The sequence below is a fragment of the Tenrec ecaudatus genome, chromosome 8 (genome assembly GCF_050624435.1).
Source record: "Tenrec ecaudatus isolate mTenEca1 chromosome 8, mTenEca1.hap1, whole genome shotgun sequence".
Classification (NCBI taxonomy): Eukaryota; Metazoa; Chordata; class Mammalia; order Afrosoricida; family Tenrecidae; genus Tenrec; species Tenrec ecaudatus.
This window is the reverse complement of record NC_134537.1, coordinates 94,707,134-94,723,042: the sequence shown is the minus strand read 5'-3', so window position 1 is coordinate 94,723,042 and position 15,909 is coordinate 94,707,134. Positions and strand designations below refer to the sequence as shown.

The 15,909-nt window shown below is 44.6% G+C and overlaps 1 protein-coding gene across 1 annotated transcript in view; it reads left to right on the top strand.

Moving 5' to 3' along the window:
- Positions 1–15,909, top strand: part of CSGALNACT1 (chondroitin sulfate N-acetylgalactosaminyltransferase 1) — a 217,006-nt gene that overhangs the window by 114,409 nt on the left and 86,688 nt on the right. The window contains exon 3 of the mRNA XM_075556574.1: positions 7,293–8,190. Within this exon, the coding sequence (XP_075412689.1) occupies positions 7,569–8,190 (622 nt within the window). The 5' untranslated portion in view covers positions 7,293–7,568. The remainder of the gene's footprint in view (positions 1–7,292; positions 8,191–15,909) is intronic.

Genomic DNA, 15,909 nt, shown 5'->3' with positions numbered 1-15,909 from the left:
ATCTATTAAAAAAATACATTCACCGTTTCATTCATCTCTGCTCTCAGTTCTGTTATTTTTTTTCCCATCAGGCAGTACTTTGAGTCCTCGCCCTTCATGGTCTTCTCCTAAGTTTTGGTGTGTTAAGCTTTCATTTTCATTCAACTCTAAGTATTTTCTGATTTCTCTTGTGATTTTTTTCCCTTGGCCTATTGGATGATTCACAGTATGTTATTTAATTTCCATCTGCTTACATATATAAAAGAGTGAAACACTACTTTGCTTATCATAGAAATGTTCCTGTGTCATCTTCATTTGAGCCTATTGCTGTGCCCACTGTGTCAGTCTCTCATTGAGAATCTTCCCCTTTGTGGCTGGCCTTCTGCTTTACCAGGCAAGATGCCATGCTCCAGGAACTGGGTCTTCTAACAACATGTCCTACAAAGTACTTGGACGCAGTCTCGCCGTCTTCACGTTTAAGGAGCATTCTGACGGTACTTCTATGACAGATTTGTTTGTGATTGGTATTTTCAACATTCTCCACCTCCCCATCATTCAAATGCATCAGCACGTTGATCTTCCTTATTCATTGTCCATGTGCACAGATAGTGATTGAAAATATGTGGTTTAGCTGTCTTCAACTTCAAGCTGAACTGGCATGTGAATAACTGTCAGTCAAGTCCACTGTTGGTCCATGGCCTTGTTTCATTGGTCATATTGAGCTTCTCTATTGTCTCTTCCCAATTAGTCTGTTTGATTCTTGTGCATCCCCTCTGGCAATGTTCACATACACAGTTGCCATTTACATTGTTGACCAAAGATATTGGTCATGAATAAAGGATTGGTTTTGCAAAATTCTATCATGGGATTGTTAATTTCATTTCTATCATCATTGCCATATTTTCCAACTACCAATCCTTCTCATTTGTTTCCAACTTCTGCACTCAGTAATTAGGAATCTTGATGGCATGCTGATTAATATCAAGCTGAGGGGTTTGACAGAACTCTTTAATTTCTTCTTTATTGGCTTTGTGGTTGGCGTGTGAACTTGAATAATAGTTGTATTAACTGGTCTTCCTTATAGGATTTGTTCATGGAAATGAACATAGAAAATATTCATGGAAAAATTCAATTGTTATACAAACTTTTTGAAGCCACCTCATATTATCTTATCCTAGACACATTGTACTTCAGGATAGATTTTGAAATATTCTTTTTGATGATGAAGTATGATGCCATTTGTTTTCAATCTGTCATTCCTGACACAGTAAACCATAGGATTGTTTTATTCACAATGGCCATTGCCAGTCTATTTCAGCTCACTTTTGCCTAGGATCTTAATCTTCATGCATTCAGTTTTATTTTTGATAACCTCTAATTTTCACGGATTTATGTTTTATGCATTCCATGTGCCAGTTATTAGCGGATGTGTGTGGCTGTTCCTCTTTGTCTCGAGTTGTCACAGAAGATCATTTAGGTCTCACACGTTTCACTCCATCCAGGCCATCAAAGCCAGAGCTCCTTGGAGGAGGCTTCCCTGGTTGTAGTTTGACTGCTGATTACCTTTCTACCTGAGAGACTCTTCTTCTTGCACGGTATCAGGTCATGTGCTGCAGCTGTCCACAAGCAGGTTAGTGGCTATCTTTTAAGAAGTGGTCCACTTGTTCATTCTTCTCAGACTATCTTCGGCTAGAAGGTCCACTGTAGGTGACCCTGATGGTGGTATCGCTTCCAGCATCACAGCAACATGCAATCCACCACTGCGTGACGAGCTAGCAGACAAGGGCTAGCAGTGGTTTATGTGGGATCCGGCCCCACAGAATGGGTCCTTTGGAGCGGCATGTGCGATTAGGGAAAAATCAGTAAGACAGAAAAGATACACAGGGGCTCGTCATCCTGATGCTGGAATCAAGTGGAAGAGAGTGTTTATTAGCAGGAGTATGTATTGTAATGAGATGCGCAAGTCTCCATCAGGCATATGTACAATAGATAGGGCAGAGTGTGAATCTGAGATATCCTGAGTTCTTTTGGGAGCACATCTCAAAGAAGTGTCTGGCAGGCGAGTAAACAATAGTACCAAATGGTGACAGTTGCTCTAACAGAACAGTAAACAGCAGACAGAGGATGCTCTTAGAGATGTGCATCCAAATTGCAGTGTGTGTGAAAACCCAGGCAGATAGAGGTGGTAATTTATCATATTGAGAGGGCATATGTGAAAAACCTGCTTCTTACAGACGTACATTGCACGTGGCTTCTCTTAACTCACAGGTAAAGGGAGAATAATTAGCAGGCAACTATGGATAAACTGACTCCTAAGGTGACAGAGACAAAAGGAGCTTGGCTGCGTTCAAAGACAGGCATCTTACAGTCTAGTAGTGCAAAGCCAGGAGCCTGTCAAAGGCAGTTTTACATTAGCATCTTCAAGGAGGGCAGTTGTGGAAAGAACTCTTGCTACTATCTCTAAGTTGCAACTGTAAGTCTTCTCTCATTCTAGCCAGTTTTCCAAGCCTTGTGGTCATAAGTGCAGAGACCAGGCTGCTTACACTTAAATCCATGTTCTCCGTTTCCCACATCCTGTATTTTCTAATTTGTCTTCTTTCTAGATGTTTTATTCACTATTAAAAGTGGTTTGTTAATGCTTCCAACTCACTGTTGAACTGTCTATTTCGCCTTTCAATTCATCATTTCTTTTTTGGCTCTACTGTTAGGTACAGGAGTCCTAGTGGCATAGTGACTATGCATTGTGTTGCTGGCTTCAAGATCGGCAGTTCAAACCCACCAGTCTTTCTTCAGGAGAAAGATGAGGCTGACTGCTCTTGCAAAGACTGCAGGCCTCAGAAACTCACAGGCTCAGTTCGACTCTTTCCTAGAGAGTCATCATGATTCAGAATCCACTTGATGACAATGAGTTTCTTTCCAGTTACTGTTAAGTACATTTATATTTTGTAAATAAATTAACCCCTTAATCATTATATAATGTGGGTTTTTTTTTAATCTCTTGTGACAAATTTTGACTTTTGACTTAAAGTCTACTTTGAGTTAAAAAGTCTATTCTATCTAAACAGGTTACCCAGGTACCTAATATGCCTTCCTCTCCCTTATTTTTCTTTCAACCTATTTATGTTTTATTTTCATAATTTCCTTTAGTTCTTTCTCTGTTTCCCTTTAGTTCTTTGGGCATATTTAATATTGTTGTTTTAATTTTTTTAGTTTTTTCATTATCTGAGTTTTATAGGACAATTTCTATTACTCACTTTTTTCTTTTGCTTGGACTAACCGTTGCTGATTTTTGGTTTTATTTGCTTTGGCACATGTCATTATTTTTGTTGAAACTGGAACTTTTGAATATTATATGGTAACTCTAGAACTCGGATATTTCCCTTTCCAAGGATTTGTGATTTATTTTTTAATTTCTAAGGGCTGTAGTAAGTAGTCCATCTGCCCAACCAGTTCCCTAAGTACTTTTTCAAGGACTGCCCTCTTAGACATCTGTGGGCCTCAAAGGCCTTGTTTCGCAACCTATATTCAGTGAGTGTTTTGAAAGACGTTTTCTTTTTCTCCAGGCACAAATGGGTGGAGAAAAAGAAACAACGGGAAAAAAAAAATGTCCTTTCCCTCAATTTTTGCTAATTGGCAGTGTTGGGACCCTCCTTTAATACTCTGGCTAGTTCTTAGTACACTTGGGCAGACTTAGAGTATGTCAGGGGAAAGGCCAGGGTACCCAGTCGCCATCTCTTCCTGCATCCTCAAATTTTCCATGTAAGCTCTGCCTCTAAAAGCTCTTCGTTTAAAAAATACCCCACTCTTCCCAGCATCTTCTTCAACCAGTAGTCATCAGCTGTGTGTTTGACACACATTGCTCAGTCCCAAGTGTGTGGGGGCATGGCGCATCACTTCCTCTCTCCCTGCATACGTTCTGAAACGGACCAGCCCCAGAGGAAGGTCTGTTTCAGTCCATCAGAGGGGCAGCCCTAGCTAGTTCAGAGTAGATCCGCACCCTAATCCACTAGTGCAGTCTGCTCTGTTTTCTCCAGGGCGAGATTAGGCGCTCTTTCGGTGAGCACTGTGTGCTGCTGCCGTTGTGTGTTGGCACCAGAGAGTGTTTCAGCCACGGTGTGCCGCAGAATCATCAGTGGGGGTCTAGACAGGGACAGGAAAGCACTGAGCATAGTGTGCCTATTTACAGTTTTAAGTCACAATAAACCCCATTGGAGCATAGAGTATTTAAGTCAAAAATTAGGACTATTGTTCTCTACCCTACTGTGTGCCCTGAATTTAGTAACTGACAGACAGGAGTTCTTACTTCCTCTGCATCTTTATCTGCCCCCAACCGCCCCATGAGACTAAGCTAGCCTAACAATCTGTGTGCCTTTTCTAAGTTTTAAAAATAGTAGCTCAGTGCTGCTGTGATTAGATAAAGCTATATTTTCACTGTCATCTCTATCTTGTAATAGTGCTTGGTAAATTACATGGTGCTTCCCATCTGCAAATCCGTAAACATTTTATCCGTGTTAACGCTTTAATTTCCCCAGTATCTCTGCACAGAGAGGCTGGTCGCAGTGGACCTTCCTGGCCTGGCTGCACCTCGGTTCTTCCTTTCGAGTGGCCAAGCTGTAAAGTGACATCCGCTCTTAAGGGGGACACACTTCCTGTTGTGATTTACGTTTAAATGGCTGGAATTGTTTTTGAAAAATAGGCTGTCGTTAAAGGGTGCAGTTTGGTTTCTGACATACACCATCAGCCCTGTTATGTAAAAGGAGAAATGAACCACTGCTTCCTGAGCAGCAATTTCTGTGGCTTTATATTATTATTTTTTAAGTACTTTGTTCTAAAACGTCTGTTTTTTTACTCCCGTTACATCCCAAAGAATGGAAGACCGACACCTGCTAACATTTATACTAGTGAATACTCAAAGATTTTTAAGTGACTTGTGGAATATAAAATAATATATATACATATATTTTACAGTTTTAAGGGTTTTTTGGTTTTGGTTTTGGCCCTAACTGACATATATTACTTAAGTTTACCCACATGGTTTTCAATGCGTTCTGCAAATAGAAATTTGTTTTCATTAAAAAGGCTATCAGAAAGACTGCGTGCTTTAAATTGTCACAGCACAATAAATTGTGCTGACTGTTGCATTTTAATTTTTTGATTTGCTTATTTTGTCTTTAATGACAACTCACTTAAAGTAAACATCTTTAACGGGGTGGAATGGTGTGATAACATGCCTTCACTGGTAATTTAATCCTTGGATGTAATGAGTTCATCTGAGAGATTTCATTAAAAACAGCAAGGTGCCGGAACACCAAAGCTGAGATGTTTTTAATCACAGAATTATAGTAATTATACAAATCCCAAGATCTTCATCAGACAGAAAAGGCTTCCAGGGCTAAACATGCACTTTCAACTTAGCACTGATAACTGTGTATTGTTCTAAATTATAGAAGTGGAAATCCTCAGGCCAAGGGAAATTTTAGAAATAATTTTAAGTGTTGAATTTTTAGAGAAAATTGAAAAATAAATTAGTTTGGTAACAACTATGTCTGCAAGAGACATTTCTCTTGGGTAATAGGCATGGCCCTAACCAATAAAACACACACACACGTGTGCATGCACACGCATATACACGCAATCAGACTAGCAGCCCAGTGCTTAACCCAGTGCGCCACTAGGGCTCCTCAGTAAAGCATGGTGGGTGACTGCTCAGGTAAAGTCAATGAGCCTATTTACTATAGCACAGTGAGCAGGATAGAAGGAGCACCCCGTCTCTCTTTCCTCGGTGGGGGTGGGGTGGGGTGGTCCTGAAGCTGGTAATTGAGTAGGATTTCTCTTCCAGGAGGAAGCCCCATGGGGAGGCCAAGGGCCACCAGATGAGCACTGGCGTAGAATCTGGAGCTCCCGGGACCCCTGAAGACTAAAGAATACTTTAGTTATTTTTAGTGATAACTAAAAATTAGAAAGATACATCTATGAAAGTTTTAGAAAACTTTTATTATATGAGTGTGAAATTTTATTATATATGTGTGTGTTTGTGTGTACCAGATGTGCATGTATGTGTCTGTGTCTATAGTAAATAAGGGGAAAGGGGATTAAAAAGGGAGGCGAATGAAAAGAGCATGTGCTCCTGGGGTGTCTGTGAAGGGTGTGCGGAAGGAGTGGGGTGTCTGCAGGAAATGGGAAAGGCGTGTCAAAGTGGCTCCTTTGTTAAGGGGGATCTCGAATAAAAGTCTAGAATATGTCTTGGAAAGAAAAGCTCTGAGATCTGTCTAGGTATTTTTGACCAATGGTCAGAACACAGAATTATTCTCCGAGGCCCAAGCAGAAATGTGCCTGGGAATTTGAGTTCTGAAGAGGCGGTATTTCTGACGTCAGCCCTTCTCCCAGGAGTGATGGTGGCATAGTGGTTGAGTAGGGCTGCTAACTGCACGGTGTGCAGTTCAAATCCACCAGGTGCTCCTCGGGGGAAAGGTGAGGTTTTCTACTCTTGTAAAGAGTTAACAGTCTCGGAAACTAACAGGCAGTTGCACCCTGCCCTTTCGGGTCTCTGTGAGTCAGAATTGATCAGATGGCAGAGAGTTTTATATGGGCGTGGTTCTTCTTCCACCTGCCTCTTCTCCCCCATCGCTCCGAACTGCAAGCAAAGTTGGACAGCTCCTCGGCAGAAACCTTGCAGATGCCTCGAACCAGAACTTAGTCCCTGCCCCGATTGGGCACACAACTCTCCCGTTGCATGAACTGCCTGTGTTATCTTCTGCTTACAACTGCCAAGTTTGTTTCCTTCCTTTTTCAATCATCAAAGTAATTTATGTTCCTGGTGGAACATTTACAAGATACGGAAAAATACAGAGAGGCAGAGAGCTCACCCAGAGAAGTCTTGTTAACATTTCGGCACACAGTGACCCTCGGTAACTGTGGACTCCATCTTTGCAGGGTAGCACAGTCATGAAACACTGCTTCAGACACGCGTTTGTGGTCATTCGCAGACCTGTGCCAACCCGAGGGTGTTGGGGTGTGTGTGTGTCCGTGTCACGGCTGAGGCCACAGGTGGCTGCTAAAATGCAGTGTTAAGGAGGGAGTTCACGGAACATAACTGACTGTATCACCTGCTGAACTTTTCCTGATGTCCTTTGTTCTTTATTTGCCTTACATTGGAGATGCGGGTGTTTGCATTGTGGTTTGCAAGCATGTAAAAACATTGAAGCGTTTATCATGAACACTGTACAGAGACCTCGTGGGAAGGCACTGGATGCTGCTGTCATGAGCTTAAGGGTGTCATCCTGAATAACTGTTTTTGATCTTTTGTCTCGCAGGTCTCCGCCTGCTGGCCATGGCTCATCGGGAAGGCTAGGATGAGAATTAATGAGGAGACCCACTGCCTCTGCTTTGGACGTCGTCCTTGGGAAGAGGGACAGCTGTGCCGGGCGGTGATTGGCTCCGAGGGACAGGGGGTGCTGTCTAGGCAACGACCGGAAGGAGCGTTGGGCGTGCAGAGCGCGTGCCTTCTGGGATCTAGCCCGCAAGAGCCCTTGCGAGGGGCCCTGGCATTCTGGGATGTCGCCAGGCCTGGACGCATGGCGGCTTCCTGAATGATGATGGTTCGCCGAGGGCTGCTGGCCTGGATCTCGCGGGTGGTGGTTTTGCTTGTGCTGCTCTGCTGTGCCATTTCTGTGCTCTACATGTTGGCGTGCACGCCCAAGGGCGACGAGGACAAGCTGGGGCTGCCCCGGGCCAATGGCCCCACGGGGAAGGAGGGCTACCAGGCCGTTCTGCAGGAGTGGGAGGAGCAGCACCGCAACTACATCAGCAGCCTGAAGACGCAGATCGCGCAGCTCAAGGACGCGCTCCAGGAGCGCAGCGAGCAGCTCCGGACCGTGCAGGACCACCCCGGGGACCCGGCGCCCCGGGCCGCGCCCGACACCGCCCCGGCCGACCTGCTGGCCTTCCTGCGCTCGCAGGTGGACAAGGCCGAGGTGCACGCCGGCGTCAAGCTGGCCACGGAGTACGCAGCGGTGCCCTTCGATAGCTTCACCCTGCAGAAAGTCTACCAGCTGGAGACGGGCCTGACCCGCCACCCGGAGGAGAAGCCCGTGAGGAAGGACAAGCGTGATGAGTTAGTAGAAGCCATTGAATCCGCCTTAGAGACCCTGAACAACCCCGCGGAGAGCAGCCCCATCCAGCGGACTTACACAGCCTCGGACTTCATCGAAGGTTGGCCTGTCTGTGGGCATGGGTGGCAAGAGGAAGAAAGGCCCCGGGGGTGGGGGTGGGGGTGGTTGGGTTCTTAGGTTCCAGCAGCAGGAGGCTGGGGGATATGGCTGGGGGGAAGTTTTACGTGAACAGCACCCAAAGGTGCTCTGTTCCTATTGCTGTCTCATGGAATGCACGGTCATGGAATGGATCCTTTCACCGGTTCTTGGCAAAAGAAGGTAGGACTTCTTGCCTTTTGTTTTTGTTTTCTAAGTGAAATAGAATAAATCAAACTATAAGCATAAAACTGAAACCTAAATATGATATGAAACCAGCTTTAAGTGTATCCTTTCACAGACCCCTTTCCTAGTAACTGGCCCAGTAATACCATGAATAGAAAGATGATATTGAACATTATATATATGAACGTAAGCCAGGCACTGTTCTAGGAGCCTCACCCTCATCCACTCGTGTTCTCCTAGAATGGCCGTCCGTGGGGGGTGAGGAAAAGGGCAGGACAGATACATTTAGTACATGCCCGAGATCCCTCAGCTAGTAGCAGAGCACGATTTTAACCAAGAAGCCGGGCTCCACTCCTCCATGGCCCAGTTTCTTGGAAGGCTCTTTTGCATGCTTTTTAAAATCCATTATCCCCTTGTTAGGTCCATCAAATCCCACATCAACCATATGTACACAGAAGGAAACACTGTCCCGTCTCGTGTCGGTCCATCTCGCTGAGGGTCTTCCTCTTTTTGGATGACTCTGCCATCGTTCAACACCAACTCACAGTTTGGGAGAGGAAGTCCCTTCGAGGTCATGCAGTTCCCCTGCTCATTGCTGGATACAATATGCTTCCACCTGCCCAGAAACGCAGCTGTGTCCACCTCACCCCCTTCCCCACTGGGGTACTTAGCCACCAGCTCACTGGCATCCACGTTAAATAGATGCTCTTTAGTCATCTGTGACCCCCGTTGCTCTTCCTGTATATTCACTTTGGGCATTTTCTTGCCTCGGACTTTTTCCACCTTTTATGTGAAGCATAAATTCTTACCATTTTAGTGTAGTGTCATTTTTTTTAACATACCCGGAGCCAGGTAAATCTTTACAAAATGAAGCTTTCGGCATGCAGGATTTAAAAAAATATAACTCATTTATATGATGTCTTAAAAATGCCTAGCACATCGCATCAGCCACTAGCTCATAGCAAGCACAGTGAGAGCTCAAAATACAATGACGATGCGGCAGCACATGCTACAATGTTCTACAGTTTAGGCAACATTGCCACCTCCATGCTTGCTTGCTGGCCCTCGGGAAAATCATTAAGCGTCGTTACAAATAATAAATAAGAATCCTGGTTGCCACTCCTCCTGACGTATGCTACCCAGCCCTGTCCATGTACCGAGCAATTTCAGAAAAACTTGATTACAGCTCAGTTTTGCAATTTGGAGTAATATTTGCCCTTGTGATTTTTCAGTCTCTACCCCTATTTGAAACCTGTCTGTTGTGTGTGACTTCTTAGGGGTTAAGGCCAATATTTCTGAACCAGCAGTGGCCCAGGCCTCTTGGCCCTCGGTTTAGTTCCCCGGAGATGTGGCCCGCTTTCCTTCAGAGGAGCTCTCCTCCGAACCACCAAGTGCTGTTGAGCGATCCTGACCCCAGGTGGCTCCATGCGTTAGGTGGAACTTTGTGCCAGAGGGTTTTCTTGCTTTCTTTTTATATCGTTTTCTTGGAGGCTTGTACAACTCTTATCACAATCCATCCATCCATCCATCCATCCATCCATCCATCCATCCATCCATCATCCATCCATTGTGTTAAGCACATTTGAACATTTGTTGCCATCATCATTCTCAAAACATTTGCTTTCTACTTGAGCCCTTGGTATCAGCCCCTCATTTTCGCCCCTCCCTCCCCTGCCCTCCCTCTCTCACCCTTGATAATTTATAAATTATTATTTCATGTCCTATACTGACCAATGTCCTCCTCCACCCACTTTTCTATTGCCCATTCCCCTGGGAGGGGGTTATATGCCAGAGGGTCTTCAACAGATAATACCTTTGGAATTAGATTGCTACGCCTGTCTTCCGAGTGCCTCTGGGTAGAGTCAGTCCCCTGACTTTTTGGTCGGTAGCTGAGCAGATGATCTGCCTGCACCACCCAAGGACTCACTTGATTGCTAACTCAAAGGGCAGAGGTTCCAGACCACTCAGAGGCTCCTCGGAAGAAAGGCCTCATGATCTTCTTGTAAGGAATTCCTATGTTAACTAGGTTGAAGGGGAAGGCAGTATGTAAGAGGCAGGGTCTTAAGCCATGAAGAAGGCAGGGAAGACAGTGGGAAGAGGGTGGAAGTTGAAGGAAACAGGCAAACAGCCTGCCATGCACATCCTACGGAGATGGTGACTGAGCGGAGGTGTGGCTAAACGTGCAAGCTGAACGGGCATGGAAAGGAAAGTGGGAATAAGTAAGCCCACAAAGTAAATACATAAGCTTGACGGGATATTTCTAACTGTGTATTTACCTCTCCTGAAAATATAGGCATGACTGAGTGGAGCATACAGGAGTCAAGGTTAGGAAAACTGAAAGGAACGAGGTCCTGGGCCTGAGGGCTTAGGACAATGGACTTGGGGACCACAAGGTCAAGTGGCACAAGGACAATGTTCTCATTTCTACTTTGGTCAGTAGCAAATGGGGTCTTAAAAGCTAAAGTGCAGCTGTTGATCTTTTCCTGTCCAAAGGAGAGAAGAATAAAGAAAATCAGAGATGAATGGAAATTATTCTTTGAGTGGACTAATGGGCCATGGAAAAACTAGAAGGTGCCTGGCTACCATAAGCAGTTGTCTACCATAACCAGTTGTCTACCATAACCAGTTGCTTTAGCAGGCCCTGGATAGAGTGGGAGAAAAATGTAGGTGGGCAAGGGGGATCAAAATAATAATAAAATATTTACTGGTCTGGTAGGGAGTGGTGGCACCCCGACAAGAAGCTTGGAACCCTTTCAGGTCCAGAAATGAACTCCTGAGTCTTCCTGGCTCCATTTTCAGCCCGACAATAGATGAGTCTAAAGGGAAACAAGAGCACAATGGAGAAACACATTTTCACGATCAACCATTTGAGATCAATATCTAAGGACAAAGAATTAGGAAATTCTAAGGAAAGAATTAGGAATGAAATCAGAAAACACAGGGGGGAAGTATATTAATTTGAGGGGATTCTAATCCATGACTTGAAATAAAATGTGTATGAATGATTGATTGAATGCTGAGGCGTGTGATCTGTCTGCTTTGTAGACCTTTACCCAATTCACAATAAAAAGGAGGGGTGTTTTTAGAAAAAGGAAAATGAAGCACTAAAAATAAATAATAGCCAGCCATTGAAAAATCCTTAAAAAAAGCACCCTATGTTCTACTCTGACACATATAAGGTGTCAGAGTCAGAGTCAGCTCAATGACAACGGGCTTTCTCGTCAAAAACGACAACATACGTCTTACATAGAGCACCTCGCCTGTATCTTAAGGCAGACAAATCCACACATACCTTTCAAATTAGCTGCATATCTAGTCAACTGTTCTCCTGTGCTATGTAAATAAAGACAAGCACTTTAAATATGTTTACACAGATTTGACTATTACAGTCAACACACTTTATTGTATTGTTTTGGTTTTCGCACAAAAGATTGCTGCGGCAGTGCTTTCTGTTCACTGAAAAGAGATAGAAAGATTCTAGCAGTCAGAGGAAGCTGCAAGAAGGCCGATTTAAGCTCGGTGAAAGGAGTCACTTTCACCCGATTAAAAATGGAACGGAGGTGTGAGACCCAGGTGGGCTTTCTGGTCACTACCGAAATTCTAGCAGCCACAAGGTGAACTACTGCCTTTGAAGACCTCTTCAGTCCTGCCCATGGTTCTTGGCTCTACACCTAGTGATAGGTAAAGTAGGGAATCTAGGCATCTAATTTTAACTCTTTTCTATTATGAATTAGAGCAAGTGATGGAGCAGTATATGGGTGGAATATTTTTTAAATAATGCCTTTGTGTTTCTGAGCCTTAGAGAGTGTTGCTTTTTTTGGTTGCAGTGATCCAAAAGACAGCGCCATTTAGCATAAATATATGAAAGAATTTAGCTGACAAGTGGGAGGGGTCCCTACTCTCAGAGAGCTCTAAAGCAGGGCACAGATTTAGTAAGCCCTGGACCAGCTTGATAAAGATGAGGATGCTTTGTGTTAAATGTTTAAAAGCCTCTAAGGTGCTTACAGATGATGATGTCAAGATTAGCGCTAACTGTGAGAGAGCTAGCCTGATGAGATGAGGATGGTGACGCTGACCAAGGTGTTCTCACGTTTTGAGAGCTGGTTTCCCCATCCTTTCAGCCAGAGGACTGATTGAGATGCCCTTCAAACCCAGCCCCAGCCCCAGCCCCAGGCCCAGCCCCAGCCCCAACCCCAGCTCCAGCTCCAGCCCCAGCCCCAGCCCCAGCCCCAGCCCAGCCCCAGCCCCAGCCCAGCCCCAGCCCCAGCCCCAGCCCCAGGCCCAGGCCCAGCCCAGCTCAGCCCCAGCCCAGCCCAGCCCCAGGCCCAGCCCCAGCCCCAGCCCCAGCCCCAGCCCCAGCCCCAGGCCCAACCTTCTCGGGTCTATCTTATCTGCAAAATAGATGTCCCCGTGTCTGTTTTTTTAGTTTGTAGCTTTGCTGAGTGACCATATCCAAGGGTTTTCTATCACTGACTCTACTGGGTGACCCTGGACAAGTCACTTACCCTCTGAGACCTTCAGCTATAAAAGGAGGAGTTGAGATAAATGATGCAGAAATCTACGTTACCTGGGATTCCTTTGCCAAATTCTGCAATGCTTGTGGAGGGAGGAGACCATATTGATGCTCACTGATGAACTCCATTGATTTAATTACTATCTATCTCCAGAACACGGAACAATTTTTTTGTTCTGTATCCCTTTCTTCAGATGTTTCCTTGACCCTGATTTTTGCCTTGAATTTAACATCCATCTAAGTAAAGAGGCAAGATCCAATCGGTGCCTCGGGATGCCTGTTTATCTCCTAAAGAAAGCCGAGAATCCTTTTCTTTATGTTTATGGTTTCCTTATTTCTTTAATATAGAATATACAGGCTCATAATTAACTCTGATAAATGACACATCTTTTGGCTCAGGTCCCATATTTGTATATCTAGTTCTTGGACATGGCTTGACAGGATTCCATAAAGCCATTTGGCTTTCCTGGTTATTTCTTTGACCATCTGCCTCTAACCTTGTGAGTGCTTGGGGAGGATGTGTGTCTCCTCTCTCTCTGGGTTGCTCTTCTGTCAGCAGCCTGTGCAGGGCCCCCTCCCCCTTTGTCGACGGTGGGGTGAGAGCAGGCTGGATGCCACAGGCCTTGCTTTGGGGGTAAAATGAGCCACGGCCTCTGAGATAGGCCTTAAAACAAGGGGCGAGCATTGGAGCGGCATTTCTTCCAGTCCTTCATCTCATTTCTGCTCCCTTCTTTTGAAGCTCTAAGCACGTGTGTGCTTCATTGTTCGACACTGCCATACAGCTCTTGCATGTTGTGTTGTTAATGCTTTGTTTTCTCATTGTGTTTGGGTCATGGCTATTGAACTGTCCTCAAGTGAGTTCTTTCCTCAGCAGTGAGAATTCTACTTATGAACCTATCAAAAGCACCCTTTATGTCTACTAATGTATATATCACTTCAGTATTTGTACTATTCTGAGAATTTCTCTATAGATTTATCTACACTGGATTTCATATACAGAAAATCATTGAAACAACAACAAAAACCTAACAACAATAACAAAATAAAACAGAAAAACCTCAGTTGAAAAGAAAGCGGAAAATATTAAAACCTAGAATAAATTTAAAGTGGATCAAATGATAAGATGTTACATTTTAACCTAGCAGCGTGTTCTGTAATTGACTTTATAATGCTCTTTGTCCGATAATAATGTTATTATTATTCACAACCCTCCAGTAGGGTCTGAGGGGAGTCACTAGAGGCTTAATGCTTGTGAGGACATTCCAAATGGAATGTGGACTTCCACAGTCATCCACAGCCTTCTGCAAACTGAGTATTCACGATTTAAGCTCTGACACCACTCCCTCCTTAGGATTTGGATTATATTATTTACCATCCTTGGATCACAAAGGCTGGTATGCATCTTCCATGTGGCCTTAGTTGACGCCTCACTTAGATGGCTGTACTCATAGCTATTTTTGATTTCCTGTCCTGCAGTTCCAGCATCTGTAGCATAGATGAGCCTGATTCTGATGATTGCTTTGTCTCTTGGATTTTCTCTTGCCTTTCCTATGTCTTACAATTGTGTTGAGAGCCAGACTTCCCTTGTTGGTGGGAGCGCTTGAGATAGACAGCGATTGTTCCTGAAAACTGGCTTGCTTGTCCTTTTGTTAGTGTCAGAGGTGCCACCAGGGTGAGCAGAGCATGAGTTAATCTTTTCAGTATTGGGCTGGTTTGGGGTTTGCTGTTGCTATGGATACTCTCAGTGCACCACAAGCCCCAAATTCTCCTAGCAATACTTTGAGTTGAGCTCAGCAATTTCAACCCTGAAACTTTGGCTCTCTCTATCTTTTGCATTTCCCTTCCAAGAGAGTCTCATTGCAGCTCTTGTTCCCTCCAGGCTTTTCCAAACGTGTTAACTGAGCTGATCAGCATAGTGGGAGCTAGGGCTTACCCAGTGTCCACAGCGTGACAGCTTCACACCGTCTTGCCTGCCTAATTCAGCACTGGCTCTTCTTCCCAATACCTGGCTCTCCCTGCCCCCAGGTAAACAAGTGCCCATGGCTCTTCTCTCCTTGTAGCAGTCTATTTGTTTATAAAAGCCTTACATTTGGAGTTAGTCTGGTTCTTTATTGTCGTATGGGACACTTCTTCCAGCCCACTGCATGGAGGAGTGGAAGGAGAAGTCTGAGGCCCCTTGTAAAAAGTATCATTTAAAACTTATTGATTATTTGCCGACTTTTTATTCTGCAAATTAATCACCTCTTCTCACAACTTGGCCTCAACCATCAAATAAAATCTAGCGATTTAAGCGAGCAGATTTGCACTGCAGCCCATTGATTTCCCGGAGCAGTAGCATTGTTGTGGTCATGTCTCAACCTACAAGTCTATTGTTAGCAGATTTCCATTCAGAAAACGCCTGAGATTCCTGGGTCTGTGTTCCAAACCACAGACCCCCAAAGTGGTATAGTTCTGTAAAACCCTCTCGTGTAACCGTATTTCTATTTGCTTTTTAACGTTGTGAATGTGGGCAGCTAGATTTCTTCTCTCAAGTGCTGTACATGTATTATCATCAACAGTAAAAATTTTTCATTGTGGTGATTTATACCTTGCCTTTTTCCCCTTTATACATATTCCTTGTGGATCCTGCCCCAAACTGGTGGTGGTGAGTGACTCCTGTCTTTCTCAGTGCCAGAATATGGGGTTGTTATTTTCCATCCCTGTCTTTCTCTTACATTCGGTTATCTAGTATTCCCACATAGGAGCTCTGGTGGCGTAATGGTTACGTGTTGGGCTGCTAACCGCAAGGTCCTCAGTTTGAAACCACCAGCCACTCCGCAGGAGAAAGGCCGAGCTTTCTACTCCCAAAGCGAGTTATAGTCTCCGATATTCATAGGGGCAGTTCCACCCTGTCTTATTGGGTTGCTCTGCATCAGCAGCAACTCGAGGGCACTGAATTGAGTTGCATATTCCCATCACCTCCATTCCAGTATTGCTACTAGTCCT